General features: G+C 36.0%; 2 protein-coding genes across 2 annotated transcripts; both read right to left on the reverse strand.

The window, feature by feature from the left end:
• Positions 1–8,130: 8,130 nt before the first annotated feature.
• Positions 8,131–11,457, reverse strand: LOC122313750 (protein MODIFYING WALL LIGNIN-2-like). Its single transcript, XM_043128962.1, has 3 exons — positions 11,156–11,457; positions 9,085–9,287; positions 8,131–8,676 (listed from the first exon to the last, which is right to left on the reverse strand). The coding sequence occupies exons 1-3, from the start codon at positions 11,261–11,263 to the stop codon at positions 8,343–8,345; spliced, it is 645 nt and encodes a 214-aa protein (XP_042984896.1). The 5' UTR covers positions 11,264–11,457; the 3' UTR covers positions 8,131–8,342.
• A 1,284-nt stretch (positions 11,458–12,741) lies between these two features.
• LOC122312894 (protein MODIFYING WALL LIGNIN-1-like) lies at positions 12,742–16,472 on the reverse strand. Its single transcript, XM_043127564.1, has 3 exons — positions 16,168–16,472; positions 14,748–14,950; positions 12,742–13,416 (listed from the first exon to the last, which is right to left on the reverse strand). Exons 1-3 carry the CDS (start codon positions 16,264–16,266, stop codon positions 13,083–13,085), a joined length of 636 nt encoding a protein of 211 aa, XP_042983498.1. The 5' UTR covers positions 16,267–16,472; the 3' UTR covers positions 12,742–13,082.
• Positions 16,473–22,591: the final 6,119 nt, after the last annotated feature.

Raw genomic sequence — 22,591 nt, forward strand, 5'->3', positions numbered from 1 at the left:
TCTAAAATAGATTTATATAATTTAATTTTTTTGTAACTTTAAATATATCCTCTCTCTCTCTCTCTCTCTCTCTCTCTCTCTCAAACCTTATTATTTTTAATAATTTCTTAGCTTTTTATTTTGTTTTGCTTTTGTCTCAATTTAAGTTTGTGATTTTTTTAATATTATCTTTTGACCCCAATATTTCCATTTTTTTTAATATTTTCAATGTATATTTAATTTAGAAATATTCAAGTCTTATATATATATATATAAATGTGTATATATATATAAAATTTAGAAATGATATACCAGAACGCGTCGGTATCAAAATATTTTGTTTCAGTACTTAACCGAAATGATCACTAAAATAAAATTTAAAACGTTAGTGGGGATTATGACTTTCTCCGTTTTTTTCTTTACCCAAAAATTGTGGCATCCCAACACTTGTGTACATGGTATATATAGATAAAACTTGCTATAGGTACTATATAAACAAAAGTGTTATTGAATACTAATTTATCTCCTTGAGTCATATGCTCTCTCTCTCTCTCTAGGCAAAAACCCTCTCACCAAAACCTAAAAAATCTCCTCATCTCTATCTTGAGCTCCAACCACCCTCCTCCCGTTCGGCTCATCTTGGAATTGTCCACTGGTTTTTTTTTCCAAATTTTTATTTGTTTTTGGACCATAGCATGGAGATGTATTGATCTACTGTTTTTTGGCCACACACGATTGCCACCCATTGTTAAGCCATGGTCATACCCCAAAGGAAGAACTAGTGTTTAGATCGTCAAAAGGATGTTAAGGCAAAGAGATTCTTAAGCACGAATTCAAAAAGCTACAACAAGCTACATCTCTAGAAGCAGCAAATTGGATATAGCAAGAAGTGGTGCGAGAAGTAAATAATGATGAGGGAAGTTAATTACTTGCTCAAAACCAAGCACAAGACTTGCCCACTCTATATATATATATATATATATATATATATATATATAAACCCTGACCAGAACAATAGCATTATCAGCATCCAAAAAAGTGGAGGCAGGGCTAGAGGCATAAAAAGGATCTTGACAGATTTCACATCAAGTATAAAATATCAGCCATTCAATCTATCTTCTGAAAATGTTAGAAATCTAAGGTCTAGACAAAGAGTTGGATGATAAGCTTGGATTTTGGCAAAGCATTTCAGCTATATGCTGTAACAGGTAAAAGATAATGTCCAAGCAGCTATGTCTGCCTTTCTCTTGCATTTTTTCTTTGTTCCTTCTACTCTTGCTGGACTTTCATTAACCTTTGTCCTAACTTAAATTGTTGCAAAAGCACAGTGAAAAGGCTGATGCATTCACCAAAGAAAATGATAGGAGCAACTGAACATTCATCAGCACGCCACCTATCATATTAATTGAGGACAAATTCTTATAAATGACAATTTGAATGCAAAACTAAGATCAAAACTCACCCCTCTGGAGATTCTGGCTTCAAAAACCTAAGACAGATTGGTTGAGAGGTGGGTTAATCAAAATTGGATTATCTTGATTCAAGAGACTACCTTCTGTAAGAGATGCACCAGAATACCATCTTCCATATTGATTTTGTTTATCATATTGATATGGTGCACCGCCAAAATCTCTATGCTTAACAATTTTCTATCCTCTCTTTCCACTAGAACTTTTCTGATATGAACTCGCGGAATAGGAATCTCTTGAACCCACAATCAATTTGAAAACTCACATAAGAAAGCCAAAATCAAGTCAATGGATGGAAAAATTTAGACCCGTTGAGGAACTTATTTCAAGAACCTAGATTATATTAAAATCTAGACCCATTGAAAAATCTATCTCAAGAACCTAAATTACAAAGGAGGAACGTCACAAAAGTTATGATTTACATTTGATAAGTTTAAAAGTTCAATGAAAAACAAGAGGAGATAGAACTCAACTTACAATGAAATAATTACCAAATTTCATAAAGTTTCATAAACTTCCATAAATTTTTTAAAATGAGGCAACAACATTAAAACATAATGTATTCCATATGTAACCCTAGTGGTAGAGTTGTGCAAACCCTAGGGCCAACTGAGTATAAACAGAATATGAAATCTTTTCTTTATTATTCTCTGAGCCCCGAGTGTATACACAGGAAAGATCATGCATCGCTTTGTTTCCAAAGTGGCTGCATCAGAAATAAAGATGTTGGTATCAATATTATTACAAAGGTCAAAGTTTTATACCTGTGGTAAGGTCGGGATGGAAGCAGAAACGAAAAGTCATGCTAGAGGTTTTCAGATGCAACATCATATCATAATAGAGTACTAAACAAAAACATATAATCTTTACATAATCATATTGTACAAAATTTTAGATTTTCATAATCTCTCTTTTTATACAACTGAGAACATAATGTCAACAATTGCCTGTGTCTACACCAATCATGATAGAAAATTTTTTCTCTTATACGGATATTATGAATAATGCAGATAAAATGACAAATTGTTTTCAAGTTTTTTCATAATAGACAAAATACATGATTTCATAAAATCAACTTTAGTCCATTCTTTTTATGCATGTCTAGCATATGAGTGCTGCTTATATAAACTTTTTAACATTTATGAATTTTCTCACAAAAGAACTAAGTGAATATTGATTGTTACCTATAAAATAGGCACGTAACTTGCATCAATTTCCAATCGCGTGTAAGTCTCTAATTAAGCACGTATTTTGTAATTAAAATTGGAAATTCTTAAATAACCTATGATTCGTAAAGCATAAAATCATCATAACCCAACATGAATACATCGCTCCCCAAATCATTATTATCCAATAATCTCTCAAATTGATTAAACCCTAAAATATTTTTTCATCTAAACATCAATTTTCTCATAGTTTTATCATAAAATATCATCAACCCTAAATAATTCATGCAAACCTTGCATGACCCATATGGCTAAAGTCTTGACATGTAATATTCATTCGGCCTTTAACAATTAATCCACCTTTGACCTGTGACCTACATTTACCATATATAATCTTATAATCTAGTTCTATGTCCAGCAAGAGAGAGGTAGAAAGAGAGAGATTCTCATGTGGGGAGAGAGACCTTACGTAGGTGAAGAGAAAGAGAGGATGTTCACGGCCCGGCATTATCCTCGGTGGGGCATGAATGATGCTACGGACAGGGAGTAGTGGCTCATGGTGGGTGCATCTACTAAGTGGTTGGTGCAGACAGGTTCGTTTCCAACGTGCAGGTTGCTGTGTTTGTGTGGAGGCTTGTAGACTTGGTGTTGGATGGTGGGTGGCTTATGACTGAGTATGGCTGAGCAGTAGCTGGCTTCACAGTGGTTCTCCGAGTGTGCTACAGTCGTGGCTGAGAGTGCTTTGTTTCGAGTTGCTTAAAACATAGGCATTTGGTGTTGCAAAACCATGGGTTGCAGGGCGGTGGTGCTGCGTTTACATGGCTGAGTGGCAGCGACCACGCTAGTGGAATTTACATTGGGACTATTCCAATCGCAGTGTAGTGGCATTGGGCCATGATGAGAAAAGCTATTGGGATTGTTGTCGTGGCCTAGAGGCAACGATGACGTGAGAATAAGGAGTAAGGCGAAGATATGTGTGCTTTTTCTATGGTGTAAAATAAGGGCCACTCGTTTTGCGTTGGGGAGTGAGGCATAGAGAGAGGGAAAGGGGGTGGGAGAGTAGTTATGGGGAGTGAGGTGAACAGGGTGGAGAAAAAAATGGAAGGCAAAAAATAAAGATAATTGCTATAGATACAAAGAGATTACACAAAATAAACCTACAAATTGATGCGACTTCATAGAATCCATTAGATCTACTTTATAATAAAAATAACTTTACAATCTAACGTACTACATCAAGCTACATCAATTTGTGAATTTATTTTTGTATAATCCTTTTGTGACTAAAGTATTTTCCAAAAATAAAATGAAACTATTGGGGAGGGGGATAGGAAATCCTTCACAGGACTAAACGGTAAGTTTGTTTAGCACCTGTATTTTTTTGTTCTATACGGGCCCTAAGCTTTGGGCTAGGTGCTACATCACCGGACCTTCATGACCTATTATAAGACGGAAAGCCCCTTCATGGACGACATAATTCTTGGCTTTGGTTCGTAGGGGTGGGCGGAGGTCAGAACGATATTGTCAATGGTGGCGTACATGTGTGTGGGGTTGTTGTGTAGAGGAGGTGTGCAGGAGGTCACTGGAGAGAGAGAGAGAGAGAGAGAGAGAGAGAGAGAGAGAGAGAGAGAGAGAGAGAGAGAGAGAGAGAGAGAGAGAGAGAGAGAGAGAGAGTGGGGAAGGGAATTTAGGATTTTGGGGGTGAATGGCAAAACAACGCCTTTTTTAGGGGGTGGGCTGGGCTTCTTCTAAGGGTTTTGGGCTCTAACTCGGGATAGGCTTCATAGGTCTAATCTTTTTAGTTTTTTTTTATTCATGATTGATGCAACTTCCGTTGATGTATATTACATTGATTAGAATACATCAACCTTGATTAGGGAATTTGTATTTATTTACTTCCATATTTCAGTTGGCCTTTATTCCTATAAATAAACTCTCTTATTGTATAGAGTAGTCATTCATTTTAAAATTAGAAGTTTCAATCAAATTTAATTTTACTTAATTTCTACATGGTATTAGAGCCATGTTCCATGTGGACACTTTGCGTAATTTTTTCGATGAGCTTGTTGCCGCTTGGTGCTTTCCAACATTCATCACTGCTTATTCTGCAAATCATATTTTGGAATCAAGTTCGTGAGGGACAGATTTTCTGATTTGTGAAGCACTTGATCACATCCACCTTCACACGTGCCACCATGGCCCACCACATGATTTGGACCTCAACACCACGGTCAGCTAAAAGTATTTTATTTTTTCATATTTTTAGCAACATATCTTGATAGAACAACCATCGTCGAGTTCAAAAAGACCAAGCTCAACACTAGAAGATGCAACACTTGCCCACATAGGCCACCAAGAAATCTATTTTGCCATCCACGCGCTAGCAACCCTTCTTCATGAGCAAGACAATAGTGTGCGACACGTGTTACTCTATCATTGGTCCACACTAGCAATGCCGTGTCAATTGTTGACTTTGATTGTTGACTAGTTGCTTTCTACTCTATTTTTTGCACCGGTTCATATTTTTGTTTGTTTTTGCATTGGACTACTCTCAATTTCTCAAAGTTCTTCTAATTTAGAAAATATTGTTCGTCTGATTGATTCTATTTTAAATGGGCCCAACTATAATGTATGGGCCCAACATATGGATTTTTTTTAGGAGAACATTGATTGTGGGCATGTATTTGGCAAAATCTCTCACCTAAGCCTAAAGTTAGTGAGACAGAAGATGATTTTACTTCATGTTTGTGTTGAGGTGGTGCGTGAGTTTTATTCCAATATAGCTCACTAATCTTGATGACCACAACATCATATCTAGTGTAGGGGGAACATTTATAGAGATCTCCCCTACCATTCTTAGAGGCTTATATGATCTCCCTGAGGTGGAAGCACCACTATATCCCTATAAGTGCATGGGGACCCCAACAAAGACAAGAATGTGCAATATCTTTGTTGGCCCTTAAGGCTTGAAATAGACTGCCAAAGTCAACTGTCTTCCACTCCATGTTATTCTCCCACAGTTCAAATTACTTGCTAAAATAGTATCGTCTAACCTCTGGCCAATAAGCTGCCATACTGAAATTCCATTAGAAAAGGCTTATTTTATGTATGCTTTGGCCACAGGGGTCTCCATTGATTTTCCACGACATATTATAGACACATTTCATCGCTCCCATGTGGAAAAGGAGTTAAATCTACCAGTTTGGTGATTAAATTTGGTAGTTTAATAACCAAACTGGCTATGAAAGCCAAAGTCCCTCTTTGGGACAATGAGACAACAATGAAGATAGCTGGGTCCATTTCAGTCCTCACAGTAGTCAAGTCAGAGGCAGTTTTAACCAAAAAGAGACCCCAAACAACAGAGTCTGCCTTTTCTCCTCCTGAGCCTTCCATTCCCATTTGTCAAGTCCTCGAGTAGATCACTCTTCTTTCCCAGAAGATTGACACGTTTACAGCCAAATGGGAGGCTAGTCAATCCAAGCTAGAGCAACAAATAGATGTTGTATGTTCCGATTGCGTACAAGCAAATGATCGCCTTGTCCAACTCTCCTTGGATATGCAACAAGTAATGGAGAATGTCATGGACTCCGATGCGGAGGAGTAGAAGTCTCTAGACTGATTGTTGACAAAAAGGGAAAGTAGTCAGCTAAGGGGGAGTAGCAGCAGGAGTAGCCAAATAGGGGGGGCAGCAACAGCAGCAGTAGAGATCCAACAATCTAATCTTGTTTTAATTCTAGTTAATGTTTTTTTGAAATGTAATCAGAACAATGTGTTTTTGTTTCTTTCTTCTATTTGCATGTTTCTGATTCTATTGAAAGCGATTAGAACATTACTATACTCAGAATATGTTTGACTCTGACTCTAATATTGTAGACTAGTTCCTAAGTCAGTATGTTTTTGTTTGGATTATTATTTTTTTCTAGTATCCTCTACTTGATTTTCTTGGTCTGCTGTTTGTGTTGTTGACATGTTTGTTTACATCCATCAAGTTGGTTTTGTCACCAATCCCCCAAAGAGAAAGATTGTAAATACAAGAATTTGGCTAGGACTAGGTGACTAAAATGATAGAGTATATCCTATCATTAAGTTTGTATTTTGGATTAATATAAATTATTTTTAACTTTATCTATAACAATATTAAGTTTATTTAGGAGTATTAGAGATTGTTTTAGATAAGTCATATATGTGAAAATTGAATTTCAAGGAATCTGCACTTATCCATAGAAGAGGTTGAATTGGAATATGTTACTACAGAGAGGATTTATCGCAAAGTGTCAGCATCCTATCAGGAAAATTCTTTGTTATAGATTCTCTCCGTTAACAGAGTCCTGTTGAAGCTAGAACTTCTTCCAGATTGAATATTTAAAGAGATTTGGTTGGATAACTTATAAGAGATTTTTGCCAATAATTATTGTAAGTACATTCTGTATACTTGTGTGAGGAAATTCATTTGAGAATTTTCTTTTTTTTTTTTTTTTTTATCTCTTTCTTTGAGTGTGATCATGCTTCATGTTAGAGAACTAATTGGTTGAGATTCAGCTACTAGAGTTTTAAGAGAAAAGTTAATATTTGAAAATCATCAGAGGTTCTAGTTGTGAACGAGGTAGAGGTAAATGACTCATTTGTTGGGTCAAGTAAGAGAGTCAATTAGTAAAGGTTTTATAACTGAGAGCTTACTTGTAACTTGATTTTTAAATAATAAAATTGACTTTTCTGGATTTGGTTGCCTTATAGGAGTTTTACCTTTAAAGAGTTTTTTAAAGGGTTTTCCTTCGTTACCAATCGTTGTGTTATTCAATTTATTTATTTATTTATTTTATATGTTTATTTTATTAAATAATTACCAAAATGAGATCTAACCAATTTTATTAATATGAATTGGTAGATATTTTCGTGCATATACAAGGGTACTTAGACAATTTCAATTTTGTTGGTTTTTTTTTTGGTTAAGGTCATTTCATTGGTTGGTGACTATATTTTAGATGCTCATCATTAAATACTATTGTTTCATTGAATGTTTTTGCTATACAATCTATTGCAATACCGATTTAATCATGATGTCTTTTGATTCTCTTAATGCATGCTTTAAAAGTTTGTCACTATAAGTTAAAAAAAAAAAAGAATTATAAACTAATGATTATTGTTTCCACTCAAATGAAGTTGGTGAGGTTTTCAAATAATTATGTACAAACGTAATTAAAACAATATTAAAGAGGGAGAAAATCAAGATACTTAAATAAATGTTGGAGATCAAAGTGTTAAAAGTCGAGTCTTGTAAAAGATTTATTTATTGCATAATTGTTCAAAGTAGGTACATGTCAAACTTCAATATATGCATTTTTAATTTTCATTATATATATTTCTATTTTTTATTATATATATTTTTATTTAATAATTTAAGTACTATTCTCACACATCGCCCGTTTCTGCAACTAGCTAGTTGTAATAATCATGGGCCAAAAGGTATAAATATATAGATTGCTTCTTTAAAACAAAACACAACTTAAGAAACCATATTTGTAACTGAAAGAAAATTCAATAGATTTTACCGATCATGCTGACAAATTAACAGCAAAATGATGGGACTGAAGAAAGCCCCCCCATTTTCCCATTGAGCCAAAGAACAAAATCCTTATTTGAAGCACGAAAGGAACATGCACATAAATTAATTAACCAGTTGGTGTTTGGACATGAAACTACTCCTGATTAATGTCTGATGCACGTTTCTTCATGGGCCAACAGGTTCTTGAGTACTCTTTGGTGGGAACTGAGGTTGTCCCATTGGTATTAATGATATCTCACCTTGGCCTCCTTGATAAGTAGCATAAGAATTGCCGGATGGATTGTTAATGTTACTGCTCATGTTTGCCGAAATTAAGGCGAGATAATAGTTAATGCCAAGAATCAAAGTCACAATGGACAAAATGGCACCTCCTGCAAAGACTCCAGGTTTCACTACATAGCAAGAGTAATAGCCAGAGTACGAGCTTTCTCCTGCATCACGTTTGTTATTTAGTGCAGCACCAGCCAGCAACAAAATAAACGCAGCCACAAATGTGATCCTGCATGCTCGATCGAATTTGAAACACAGGGATCAATTGAAAAACTCTACAATATTTATTGATGAGCACATAATTAATGTTGCTCGAAGCTTATAAGGTTCATTTCATTTGTTTATAATGCTTCTCCCAGTCGTAAAGCCTTTACATTCGGACAAGATCTTGAGCGATCTTCCTGGGTCTAAACAATAAAAGAAAACTAAAAGAGTGGAGGTAATTAATAACTCAGGCTACAGATATAAGGGGAATTAATGATGTGATAGAAAAAACAAGCAACCAGGCACTTCTTTGCAGCAGTGTTCATAAAAATTACCTAGCCGGTTTTTATGCGTAAATATTTAGTAAGGGGCAATCGATAATCAAACTGGAACCAAAGAGTTTTATCTGGAATCTCATGTGTATGAAACTTACCAGGAAAAAACACAGAGAGCCACATGTTTTGTGGATGTAGAGTTAGAAGAACGAGGGCTTCTTTTGCAGCAGCCACACCCGGCTGAAACATTTATAATTATTTGAGCCATCAAAAGAGCCACTGCTGCAACCAAACCAAGAACCATAGCTGGACTTGAAGGGTATACACACCCAGAAAAACGAGTAATTCGTACCTGAGAAGCCTGTGAAAATAAGCAATATATTAGTAAGATCCAACTATATGAATTATGCATGCATGTGTTGGAATGGAGATCACAATGCGTCGAGATCTAAGAGAAAGACAACTTTGGCAATATTTGTATGATATGTAGAAATGTTAGAGTTATAAAAGAGATCATGTTTACGTAAAACTTTAAACTAACAATATTATTTCATATGATACGTTAGGTCTATTTTAGAATAAAAATAGTTTTATAATTTAATGTACCACATTAAGCCATGTTAATTTATAGGTTTCATTTTATAGAATCTCTTCATGACTAAAATGTACATTTTTCCATATAAAATATCAAATATATTATTAATATACAAGTATGCAATATCAGCTTATAATATATATATTTATATATATAATTGACTTTTAACTTCTTTTTTAACTTTTTTGATTCCACAATAATTGGCCTGTATATTTCTAGGTACTCACGAAAGCAAAAATAAAATAAGGAATGTGGGATCAATGACCCAAACTAGCTAGCTAGGAAATCATCAGCTATAGTATTTAAGTTTCCAAACACTTGCATATGACTGTTCTAATGATTTCCTAAGACTTCTGCATCTCTTTTATCTCTCCGTTGTTACCATCAGTACTGTGTTTCTTATAAGCTCATGAACTTACGTTGTCAGCCCACTTTCTTACAGCTTTAGTTCTTCGATCACGTACTGATTAATCATGTTGCAGACACAACATGCATGGTACTGCTGAATGCATGGCCCCGGCCCGTTATCTTGGTTTTAGCTAATCTTCTAAATTGTTCACGTGTACTAAGGCTAGCTAGCAATTATCTGGTCAGCATCAATGAGAGGGCCCTAATTAGCATATCCCTAATAATATTTCTAATACCTGGCTCTGATACCAAGTTAAACTTTGAAATATAAAGCTGGTTCAATTGATACCAGGCATCGTGTATTGATTGTATATATAGATGATTACACAGTTTTGAATTACATCAAACAGATAAATGAAGATGGCTACGTGTAACTAAATATTTGAATAAATAACAGAAGATAAAAGAACATAACAAAGGATAAGTTAAGTAACAGCAGTAGTTTTGTATTTCTTGAGCTTATCCTCATCTGTTGGTTTGTTAGCAAACTTTTCGGGACATATATCTTTAACACATATTATAGCTGATTCGCAATTAGAATCATGAGACTTATGTAACAAGCTAGCTAGCTAGGGGCCGATATCCGCTTGGGTAGGGTAGACCGTAATGTTAATGAAGCCAGGGGATATATATCCGAGGCATTTATAATTGTTCTGCCATTTGGGAGGAATGTAACTTTCTTTATTTATAAACGAGTTGATGAGTACTGGAAGTAGAGGATCGATGATGGCTTACTTGGGCAGTTAAAATAAATAAATAAATTAATTAATTAATGGCTACTGTTTATGGCTTGCTAATTGGAACAGTACCGAGCTATCATCTGCCACATCTTGACTTGACTTGACTTACAAAAAAAGATCTATTTATAGGCTTTAATTCATGAGAAATGATATTTGCAGTCGTGGTTGTGCAAGCGGCGTGCAGTCGTTTTGAAAAAAATGAATTAATATGGGACTCACATGAAAAAAAAATTAACTTTTTAACCGTGGACTCCACTCTTTTTCAAAGCGATTGCGCGATATTTGTAATTCCACAACTGTATGTAGCATTGCTCTTAATTCATATACAGATCTCCTTTACAAATAGGATATATAAAATATGGAGATAGAATTCGAAACTCAAAACCTTGATTCTAATTATACTGATCATGGTAAGAGATTTATAATTCTAACAAAACTGAACCCTCTTCTGCATATATATATAACTTGTGTGGTATTTTTGTTTACCTTAACTCTAGTAAACTCTGCAGCAAAACCAGCAGCAAACGATACCATCCCCAAGAATCCCACCACAGTGAGGATACTGTATTTCACCACAGCCTTTGTCTCCGTCATCTCTGATATGATCTTTTGAAATTGGAATTGCTTCTGATTCTTTGTTTGAAGAGAGGTCTAGCAGGAAGGTTGGTCAAAGCTACTGCAGTTTGAGCTTAGCCGTGGATAAATTATTTGTGTTCCAAAATGATCGAAGAGGTCTGAATTGTATACAACGGTACCGATAGGGATAGGTCTGAATTGTCGTGAAATCACGTAGTTCTATTTGTTTATTTTAAAGGTTTATCACTTCTATCAACAATATTACTTAAATTCTATTCAAGCATTTGGCCTGAAAATTCGCATCGGAGAAGATTGTTGTGAGACCTGCATGTTCTTTTTAAGGTACTTTATCAATTATAATTTATATTATCATGACAGCCTGTTTTCTTACAAACTTTTCAACATGTTTTTTTTAGAGAAATACTTTTTGCAGTCGGCAGATGCAGTCGGCGTGCAGTCGGCTGTAAAAAAAAAATTAATACGGGACCTACATGAAAAAAAAAATTATTTTTATAATTTTTTATAATTTATGTAGGTCCCCTTGAATATAAAAAAATTTTTTTATAATTTTTTTTATTCATTCCGTACAGCTGACTACATGTCAACTGCATGTGGCAACTGTATGTAGCAAAGCTGTTTTTTTATCGTATTTTTCTGCAACAAAAGTCAAATATTCCGAATTAAAAAAAAAAACAGTATTGATTAGGTTTTCTTTTATACATTAATGGTGGAATTAATTTGTCGTTTTCTACATTGTCAATACCTTCTTTGTGTTGACCTTTGTTGATAATTAAGGATAATATTGTTGCATGATCATAAGTTTAATAGTCTATAATATTTTATTACTTTCCATTTATAATATGCTAGAGGTGTCATGAAGTGAGGTTTGTAAATTAGTAAGCATCTTCCTATTTTTCCTGTATACTGTTATGCACAGGGGAATTTTTTATTTTTATTTTAGCCTGACAAGTAGCAAAATCTCCAGGGAAAAAAAACAGAGAGAGAGAGAGAGAGAGAGAGAGAGAGAGAGAGAGAGAGAGAGAGATCATAGAATATTTATAAGGAGCTACATTTTCAATTCAAGACAATATAAATTGGAACAGGAGTAATTCTGAGATTTCAACTCAATTATCAGTGAATATTTGTAAGGAGCTACATGTTCAATTCAAGACAATATAAATTGGAACAGGAGTAATTCTGAGATTTCGACTCAATTATCAGTGAAAATTTTCAACACTTCATGCATGCTTTAGTACTTTGAATGGACGTTCAAGGGGAGATTGGAGATTTTAAAAAATGGTTGAAGGGCATCATAAACTTTCTTTTTCTCAGCAAGAAAGTTTATGAATCATTCATCCCAATGGTCATTTCCACCATTCTTCCCCAACTGAATATATGGGGCATGCCTCACAAATTTGGCCTGCGCAAAACTACTTGTTTTTCAGAATCCAAAATCAACTATTCAATCAAATGATATTGAGCATGTTTACCATCTCTTCACGAAAAACTCAAACCAAAATTTAATTGTAACAGAATACATGTAGCATGCCAGATTGGGAAAATTATTACAACCATGGACCAAAAAGCATATTTCTTACCTTTTAAGTGATCCTAACAAATTCATATGGAAATATATATACTGTGTTGTATATGTACGTATACGCCTAAGCAAGCCCACTACTGAAAAGAAATTAGTTAAAAGATCATCTTGAGATAGTGAGATCGAAGAAAACCTCACTTCCCGCAGTGAGCCAACAAGATCATCCATGGAGCATATTGTAATCTGATGATAGGAAACATTAACTCAATAAATGCTGTCTGAACATCAAATTACTGATCACGTAAATTGTCGTCTGATATAAGTGTCTTCATGTACAAAAACAGGTTCTTGAGTGCTCTGTGGTGGGAACTGAGGTTGTCCCATAGCTATCCCTCCTCGGTTAGGAACTGAAGAATTGCCCCATGGATTGTTACTGTTATTTGCCGATGTTAAGGTGAGATAATAGATAATACCAAGAATCACACTTGCAAGGGACAACAAAGAACCTCCAGCAAAGACTCCAGGTTTCACAACATAGCAATAGTAGTTGCCAAAGTACATAACTTCACTATGTTGATTATTGAGTGCAGCACCAGTCAGCAACAAAAGAAAGGCTATGACAAATGCGAACCTGCTCAAGAGTGAAATAGAAAAGTTCAACTGAAGCCAAAAACATTTCCAACTCCCCCCTGTTGGGGGGACGGGACGAAGAAGAAAAGAAAACAGCAGTGCAGTGTGGAAATGCTCTTCCTGTGTGCTGTATTATCAGTATGACTATTTTCTCCATTATGTGATTGTCGAAGACAGGGAACCATATACAAGCACCCTATTTAATGTAGAGAAACTATTCTGTATTTGGGAATCAACAAAATGAAATCACCAGTAATTCTAGAGGGTATTGAAGCTCGGGCATAGGGAATGCAGTTATTATCACTACGGTATTACCAAAGGGGATGAGCCTGAGCAAGTTAAAAATAAAAAATAAAAAATAAAAAAATCATAGCTTTTCGAGTCAATCTGTTAAAGGGGAAAAAAACTACAGTCATTTCCTTATACCTCTATATTAACGGGTTGGTCATGAAAGGAGCATGTACGAGTTGAAGGGCACCCAAGCTTGCTTAAGGTAGAAAAAATACAGACGACAGTAAACAAGGTCTTACCAACTCTTACATTTACAAGACCTATGGCCAAAGTATGGATTCAGCAAGTGAAAACAAAAAAACAAAAAAAAGAAAACCCATTAAGTGGGGAGCAACTAAACGACATATAAGCAAGAAGAAATTTCCTGACAGGGACAGCTACAATTTAATGAGAAACCAGAATATTGGTATCTTGTCAAACTGAAAATTTGATGGAAGTGGAAAAATACTATCGACATTCTAGCTAACACACATTTTGCAATGCGCATCCCAAACTACCAAAACTAATACATTGCGCCCTCCAACCGTCAAAAAGTTATAATATGTACTCTTCATTAATCCGAGTATCAAAATTCTGCTTTTTCACCTATTTTCATCTACCTTAACAGCCAGGGTTGGATGACAGTGCTATTGGTAGTTGGTGGTATTTGGAGGGTGCAATGTATTAATTTTGGTAGTTTTGGGGTACACAATGCAAAAACAAATGTTAGCTAGAGGTGGCATGTATAGTTTCCCCTTTGATGGATGGTATATTTGAAGCCATTAAGATATAGTCATTTACTACAAAACAGTTACATGAAATAGTGTTGCTCAGGAAAACAAAAATAGAAACAGTCTCTCACCAATCTGGGTTTTATATTTTGTCAAAAGACAGGTCATCTATTGAAGAATCCCTTAAATTCCAACACAAAGGATCTTCATCAATTAAAATTTCACATGGGATAAGACTAAGAAAATCAAACCAGAATGATTACATACAAAAAACAAAAAACCAATCAAACAGGAATAACTCTTACTAGCATTTGGTGCTCTGAGAACTTACCAGGAAAAAACAAAGCAGACCAATGCTACTTTCCAATTAGAGTCAGAAGGATGAGGACTTTTTTGGCAACAAATACACCCAGTTGAGACGTTTATAATTATTTGAGCTATCATAAGAGCCAGTGCTGCAGTTAACCCAAGCGCCATGGCCGGACTATGAGGGTATATACATTCAGAAGGTGAAGGAGACTGAACCTGAGAACCCTGTGGATATAAGAGTACTGTAACATTTCTGCATTGCTTCCATCGTAAAACCGAAGGCCACTGTTGTAAAGAATAATAGTTCTTATGCATAAACAATCTGAACCCAATATAGGAGGCAGTTGCTGCAGCATGCATCGCAATTTCATAGATGTGGAAAGGGTTTCTATTTCTGGTAATTAGATGTGGAAAGGATTTCTATTGACGCAATTCTTTCAATTGTGGAGTGCTATGGGGTGGATGATTTACTGACGGGTGTCAAATCTCAGAGATCTGGTGATGGTTGCTGTAAGTAATCAAGTGTGGTATATTTATAAACGCATCTATAAATCCTAGCTACAGGTTGAAAGGTTTGTTGAATTAAGTTCTTAAGCTCCTCAAACATCTTTCATTTCTAGTAGATAGATTGCAGAAAATGTGTTGCTTACTCAAAAGTTTGATGGAAAGCTTATGACGCTGTGTTAAACAGAATGGTCATTGGTTCTGGCCTCTAGCAAGATCCGAAGAATTGATGTTGATTTAAATGACACTCCATGAAGTCAGACTAGACAAGATGAGGCGGGTATTTCATTCTTTTGGTTACTGGAGTATATCTTTACCCGAGTTGGGAGGTAGTCTGAGCTAAATTTCCAATGGTCCATCGATGATAACTTCTTCAGTTTGCAAAAGCTATCCCTAATCATGCATTTATTAGCTGTTTAAATGTTCAAGTTGTACTTACAACTAGGGATAGATTGGCAAACCGGGGCTACACTGGAGATATTTCACGCATTTTTGGCACGAGCAATTTGGAAGCTATAGATCATCTGTATTCTAAATGCTCTTTCACAAAGGGAGTTTGGAAAGAGGTGCTAAAGGGAATGTTTGATTAGAAAAATGTTGGAAGCTGAGATGATGAGCTTGATTGGGCGGTTAACTAGTTAAAAGGTAAGGGCTTTAAGAGTACACTGTGTAAGATTGTTTGGGTAGCCATCATCTATCGTCTATCTGATTAGAAGGAAATGCAAGAATTCAAAACGGGAAAGCAGAGAAATTTTTTTCTGCTTTTCTTTTCACATTTCCTCAGGTTTCCCAAAATCAATCAGAGGGCTAAGGCCATATAAGATAAAGAAGAAGCAACAAAACGAAGATCATAAATGAACCCATTAAAGGATAAGCCCAATAAAAAGCAAGCAAACACACACACACACACACACACCATATATAGTCTTTTTGTTTACCTTAATCCTTGTAGCCTCTGCACCAAAACCAGTAGCAGCTGATAGTAGACCCAAGAATCCCACAACACTGCACATCATTAGAGTCTTTCTCTCCATCATCTCCTCTCTCTCTCTCTCTCTCTCTTGCTCTCGATCTCTCTCACTTCTTCATAAAAGTATTTTCGCCTCTTTATTTGAGAGTTAGCGTAAAGTTGGTGTAGTACTGTTGCGGAGCTTTGTGTTATTATGATGTCTAAAATCATGGCCAACAAAGAAACTACTGAAATCACGAGGAGAGCAATATTGCAAAACAGTGAGTTGGCTAGCTTTAATGGTATTGTTGTAATACGGCTAAAATGGTGAGGTTAAATAGGGGAGGAGGCCTGCAATAACTTTGTGGTCTTACTCTTAACGACGAAGAGATTCCAAGGATTGAAAGCAACGTTGTAAACGAAAAGCTTTTATCGTAGAAAAATTTTATTCATTATCTTCGTATAATATATATTATATATTTTTTAATTTTTTTTCTTATCAAATATGTGATATATAGATTAAATATAGTGGTGTTTTACAATTAATAATGCTGATGTGGCAAGATAAAAATTTGCAGGGTTTGGTTTTCGAGACTATGTTATGGCTACCATCGGGGGCCCCTCAAGGCCCCTTGGCGTTGGTTGGGAGATCAAGATCTTTTGCTGATTTGGTGTCATAAACGCCTCAGGCCATTTTCGACACCCAAAGGTTTTGGATGTAGATGCTTTTGTGCAATTTTCTAAAGAAGAACTTGATAAGTTTGCTAAGCCTTTCCATTTTGCTATCGTTATAAAGTTCCTGTGTCAGAGACCGTCCTTGGATCGGATTAGAAGTTTCATTTATGGGAGATGGGGTCTGATGTCTCAACCGATGGTATATGCAATGAGGAAGTTGAGACATGTTTTTGTTCGATTCTCCAACGAAGAAGATTTTCTTAAGACAATGACAAGGGAGATTTGTGATGTTGATGGTGTTCTGTGCAGAGTATTTCAATGGTCTCTTGATTTTACTGAATATTTAGGACCAGATATGGCTCCTATTTGGATCATGTTTCTGAGCCTCCCACCAAATTTTTATCATGAGGCCATGCTCAAGAATGTTATAGCACTGATTGGGACCTATTTGCAAAGAGATAATGCTACCAGTTGTGCTATGCGCATAGATGAAGCTTGTGTTTATGTATTGATGAATGTTGCTCAGAAGCCAATCCAATTCTTTGGATTGAGACTCCAAAAAAACCTACGAGTATTTTTCAAGAAGTGGTTTATGAAACTTTGCCGGCTTTTTGTGTAGGATGCAAGGTGCAGGGACATAATCAGTTGACGTGTAAAGGGTCTTTTTAGATGGATAAAGATGGAAAGAAGAAAAAACTAAGTCGTGTTTAAATAAACCAGATGAGGCTGTTTAGGAAGATCAGGGCGACGGCATGAAGGATAAGATTCATGATGGTGAGAATAATAAGTCAAAGGGGGGTGAAGATTTCAGGATGTTGGTAATAGCAAAGGAGTCTCAAGTTTTAGTCCAAAACCCTGTTATTGACCATGGGAACACCCTGGATTTGAATGGAGTTCAGGATCAGGTGCATAGTTTCACATGTGAAAAGGGCGGATTAGTGGAGGGGGAGTCTACTGGGACCCAAGCCATATAGACCCCATGTGATGATGTACCTGTAGTAGAGGAGTTGGGACTTGATGGAGAAGATTTGCTACCATGAGCTTCTTTTGAGGGGAATGTAGTTGGCCATTTGCCAGGACTGGAAGATGCGCAGGAGTTGGCTATCAAAGAGGCTAATCCCAGAATCTTATCAGATTCTGAGGGAGAAAGAGAGCTTCCTCATTTGGGGAAAGAAAGAGATGGTGCTTCGGATTCAGAAATTGGAAAGAAGAAGGTGCCTATAGGTTGTCTTTTGCATAGTTCTACTAGGGTTATGAGCAGGCCCTCTCGACTGGATTTATAATTGGTAAGATATTGTTTTGGAATGCTCAACGTCTTGGAACCTCGAAAAAAAGACTTCAGTCTTTGTTAAAAATTCATAAACCAAAAATTCTTATTGTGGCGGAACATTTTCGAAGTGATAATAAACTTTTATGTTGGCAAAATATTTTATGATTTGATGCGTTATTCTCTAATGGAGTCCATGATGGGAAACTATGGTTTTCTAGCAAGATGATATACAGGTTAATGCTCTTGGTGCATCAAGTCAACAAGTTACGTTGTTGATTAATTCGACCGTGATGATCTCAGCTATGTGTGTCAAATGTAGATACTTGGATAGAAGATCTCTTTGGTCTGAATTGGTCAGTTTTGGCTCTTCGGCCTTGCCGTGGGTTATTATTGTGGATTTTAATGTTATTAGGTGTGATGGTAAGCAAAAGGGTGGACATCCAAGATTGCCTTGTGCCATGGAAGATTTTTCTTATTTTATTGATGCTGGTGGACTAATTGAAATACTATTCACTGGGAATTATCTTTCTTGGTGCAATGGTCAAGGTGAGTTAGCGAGAAGTTGGGCATGTCTGGATAGAGCTCTTGGTAATACCAGGTGGTTGGAACTATATCCATCGGGTTCTCTTTAGTATTTGGTTCGAAGGTCATCTAACCATTCTCCTTTGCTCCTTGGTTTGGCTGATATTTCAGTGTGCTATGGCCACAGTGCCTTCAAGTTCTAACATATGTGGACAACACATGATGACTTTTGGAGGTTGGTATCATCTGTTTGGTAGGAGGATTTTAGTGGATGCGGTTTGTCGAAACTTTCTTTTAAACTTAAACGGTTGAAAGCAGCGCTTAGACATTGGAATAAAGACATGTTTGGATGGACTAGGGCTCATATTAAACAACTAGAGGAGAGAGTTGAAGACGGAGAGAAGAGACTCTAGGAACAATTTTTAGAAGACGTTGAAAATGATGTCTTGGCGTAAAAAATTGAGCTTACGCTTGGTTAAAAGAAAAGAGGCCAAGATTGCTCAAAAGATCAAGAAAACATGGATTGATCATGGGGAGGTTGCTTCATCTATTTTTCTGGCACTACAGGTGAGGAAACGTACCGTCATTCATAATATGAATCTTAGTGATGGGTGGGTATTATCATCACCTGAAGCCATTCATAATGAAGTCGTGATTTATTTTGAGGACTTCCTTCAGGCTTGTCCAAGTGCCCATGTCCCAAATATCTCGCACCTTATTGATCCTGAGGTTTCAGAAGCGGAGAATCAGAATATTTTCAAGGCCCCATCAGAACAAGAAATTAAAGATGATTTGTTCTCTATACCTATGAATAGTAATCTAGGTTCAGATGGTTTCGGTTTAGGGTTTTTTTGTCATTGTTGGACTTTGGTGAAGGCTACGTTACTGGACGCCGTGTGTGAATTTTCTTGGGTTATTCTCTTCCTAGATACTATACTTCTTCTTTCATCATGTTAACTCCTAAGGTTCTAAATCTCTCATCATTTGGTAAATTTAGACACATAAGCCTATGCTAAGTTGTTTATAAGATTTGTTCTAAGTTGCTGGTGGGTTGACTTATGTCAGTATTAAGTAGATTAATTTTTTGCCGAGAAAAAGTATTTTAAAAAATGTTAGCATTGTCCAAGAATTGGTGCATGCTATCAATAAGTCAGTTAGAGGTGGAAATATTATGATGAAGATTGATATGGCCAATACCTATGATACGATTGATTGGAATTTTTTATTCCAAGTTTGGCATGCTTTTGGATTTTCAGTTGAGGTTTCTAATCTTATTTATCAATGTGTCATTACTCCTTGGTATTCAGTGGTCATGAATGACATGACTAAAGGATTCTTTAAGGGTGGGAGGGGTATTCTTCAAGGGGATCCTATATTGTCTTATTTATATATTCTTGTTGAGGAAGTATTCATGCGTCTTTTGCGGTGCAAGTTTCAGGATGGTGATATTAGTTTATTTTCCTAGCCCCGTAATAGCCCATTAATCTCTCACTTGCTTTATGCAGATGATATGATGATTTTTGCTAATGGTGGTAAGAGATCTGTTAAGATGACTAAAGAAACTCTCAATATCTATGCTCATTGGTCTGGTCAGGTAGTCAACAAAGCAAAGTCTTCCATTTTTTTCTCTTCCATAATTTTGTCTTCTAGACGAAGAGAAATTTTGAGCATTACAGGTTTCACTGCTGGAAGCTTTTCGATAAAATATTTGGGTGTTCCTATTATTTTTGATTGTATGAAGATTATATATTTAGAGGATTTGTTGATGAAAATTTGGAAGAAAATGGAGGGATGGAAGGTTCGTTTTATCTTCAGGGGCTTGGTTAGTTCTTTTAAAGCATGTATTATCAAGCCTGCCAATTCATTTGTTAGCTATTTTACAAGCTCTGAAGTTAGTTTTGGCTATGATTAATCGGCTGTTTAGCACTTTCTTTTAGGGTTCAGTTGAGGGGAAACCAAAAAAAAAAAAAAAAGGTGAATTGGGAGTCGTTATATAAACTAGTTGATGAGGGAGGTGTTGGCCTACGGAATCTCCTGCATGTACAAAAGTTTTTACTTTTTAAATTTGCTTAGAAATTGCTTACTGAAAATTCTTTGTGGGCAAATTTTTTTCATGACCAAGTATGTGAGGGATCAACATATTTCATTAGTGAATCCTTTGAGGGGGACTCAGTTCTAGAAGAAAATTTTGGCTTCAATTCCATTTGTGCTTGGCCGATCCACATGGATTGCAAGAGAAGGAAATATTTCCTTTTGGAGGGACAAATGATTAGAGTTAGGACTGATATGTGAGGAGCTCAATATTGTTGATGTTCCAACTATGAAAATAAAGGAATGCATGGTAGAGAATAGTTGGGATGCGGATTTCTTAGTACAACTTGTGGGTCAGGAACTTATGGACAAGATTTTAACCAAATTAGGGGGCACAAAAACTAGTTCTGATATTTTAATTTGGTTGGGTAAGTCAGATAGCAGGTTCTCCGCTTCCTTTGCTTCGAATTTGGTGCTTGTCGTTGCTCCAAAATGGCAGTGGTCCGAATGGATATGGCATATAGTTTTACCAAAGAAATTTTCCATTGCAATGTGAAAGTTTTTTCACATAGCTTGAGTGTGGATGATCAATTACAACGCATTAGTATTCCTGTTGTCTCTAGGTATGAATGTTGTGAAGAGAGAGCAATTGAAGATTTAAATCATATTTTATATGGAGGTAGAATTGCCTCTAAATTATTGTAGGCTTGCTCAAATTTTTTGGGTCTTCCTTTTGTATCAAATTGTCCTTGGGCTCAATCAGTGGAAGATTGGTTTCGAAGAACAAAGAAACCCTCCTAGGTGGGAAGTCTGTTCGGCTTGGTTCTGGCTAGAGTTTGTGGTCCTGAAGGTGTTATGCTTGAATGGAAGGGCATAAAGAGCCGTTTGATGTTTTATGGTGTAAAGTTAAATACAGGATGAGCTGGGTTGCCAGTCGATTGAGAGCTTCTGACCGTTTGGATAAGAGGGATATTTCTATTTTGCAAGAACTGAAGTTGTCAATTGCTCCTTCTTATTCAAAGCAAGTGCGTACAATTTCTTGGCATAAGCCAAGTCCAAGATGGTTTAAATTGAATACAAATTAGAGTAGCCTAAATAATACTAGAGAATTTGGTGCAGGTGGCGTTTTAAGAAATCATGATGGAATGCTGCAATTTGCATTTGTAGAATATACTGGTATTGGTTTGAATAATAGGGCAGAGCCAATGGTGCTCTTATTTGGTTTACGACGCTATAAATTGTATGGTTTTAATAATGTTATCCTTGAACTGGATTCACTTTTTATACTTAACAAGCTGAAAGAAGGTCGATGTAATGTTTGGTACTAGGAGGATTTTTGGGAGAAGATTTGCAGCCTTCTAAGAGACTTGAATGTGCGGTATCAACATGTCTTTAGGGAAGGCAACTCTGCAGCAAATTGGCTTGCACGATTGGGTAGTAGAGGATGCACTGATGAGTTTTCGCATGAAAATATTCCTCATTTGCTGAAAGGAATCTTGAGAGCTAATAGAAGTGGCTTGCCGAATTTGATAATGGATTAATTCTGCTTTGACGTTGGTGCTAGTTACAAGGTTTTGTTGTGCTTTTTTGCTTGGTTTTATTCTTTCAATTTTTATGCAATAAGCTTAGAAATAAGGTTATCTTATTGGAATGTCCTGTAACCACGGTATTCCTCTACCAAAAGTGAGGGTATTCAATAAAGCTTGAAGGTTCTGTCCTCCTCCCACACACACACACAAAAAGTGGTATATATATGATGAGTAATAGAATTCAACTAGTTTAAAAATAATAAAACTATTTTTTTTAAATAATAATAAAAAAGTGTGATGTGTAAGGTTGATGAGTAGCAATACTTTTGTTTATAATAACATGTTAAGAGTTTAGGCTCAATTGTAATAAAGTTTTTGGAAACCTA

The sequence above is a fragment of the Carya illinoinensis genome, chromosome 6 (genome assembly GCF_018687715.1).
Source record: "Carya illinoinensis cultivar Pawnee chromosome 6, C.illinoinensisPawnee_v1, whole genome shotgun sequence".
Lineage (NCBI taxonomy): Eukaryota > Viridiplantae > Streptophyta > Magnoliopsida > Fagales > Juglandaceae > Carya > Carya illinoinensis.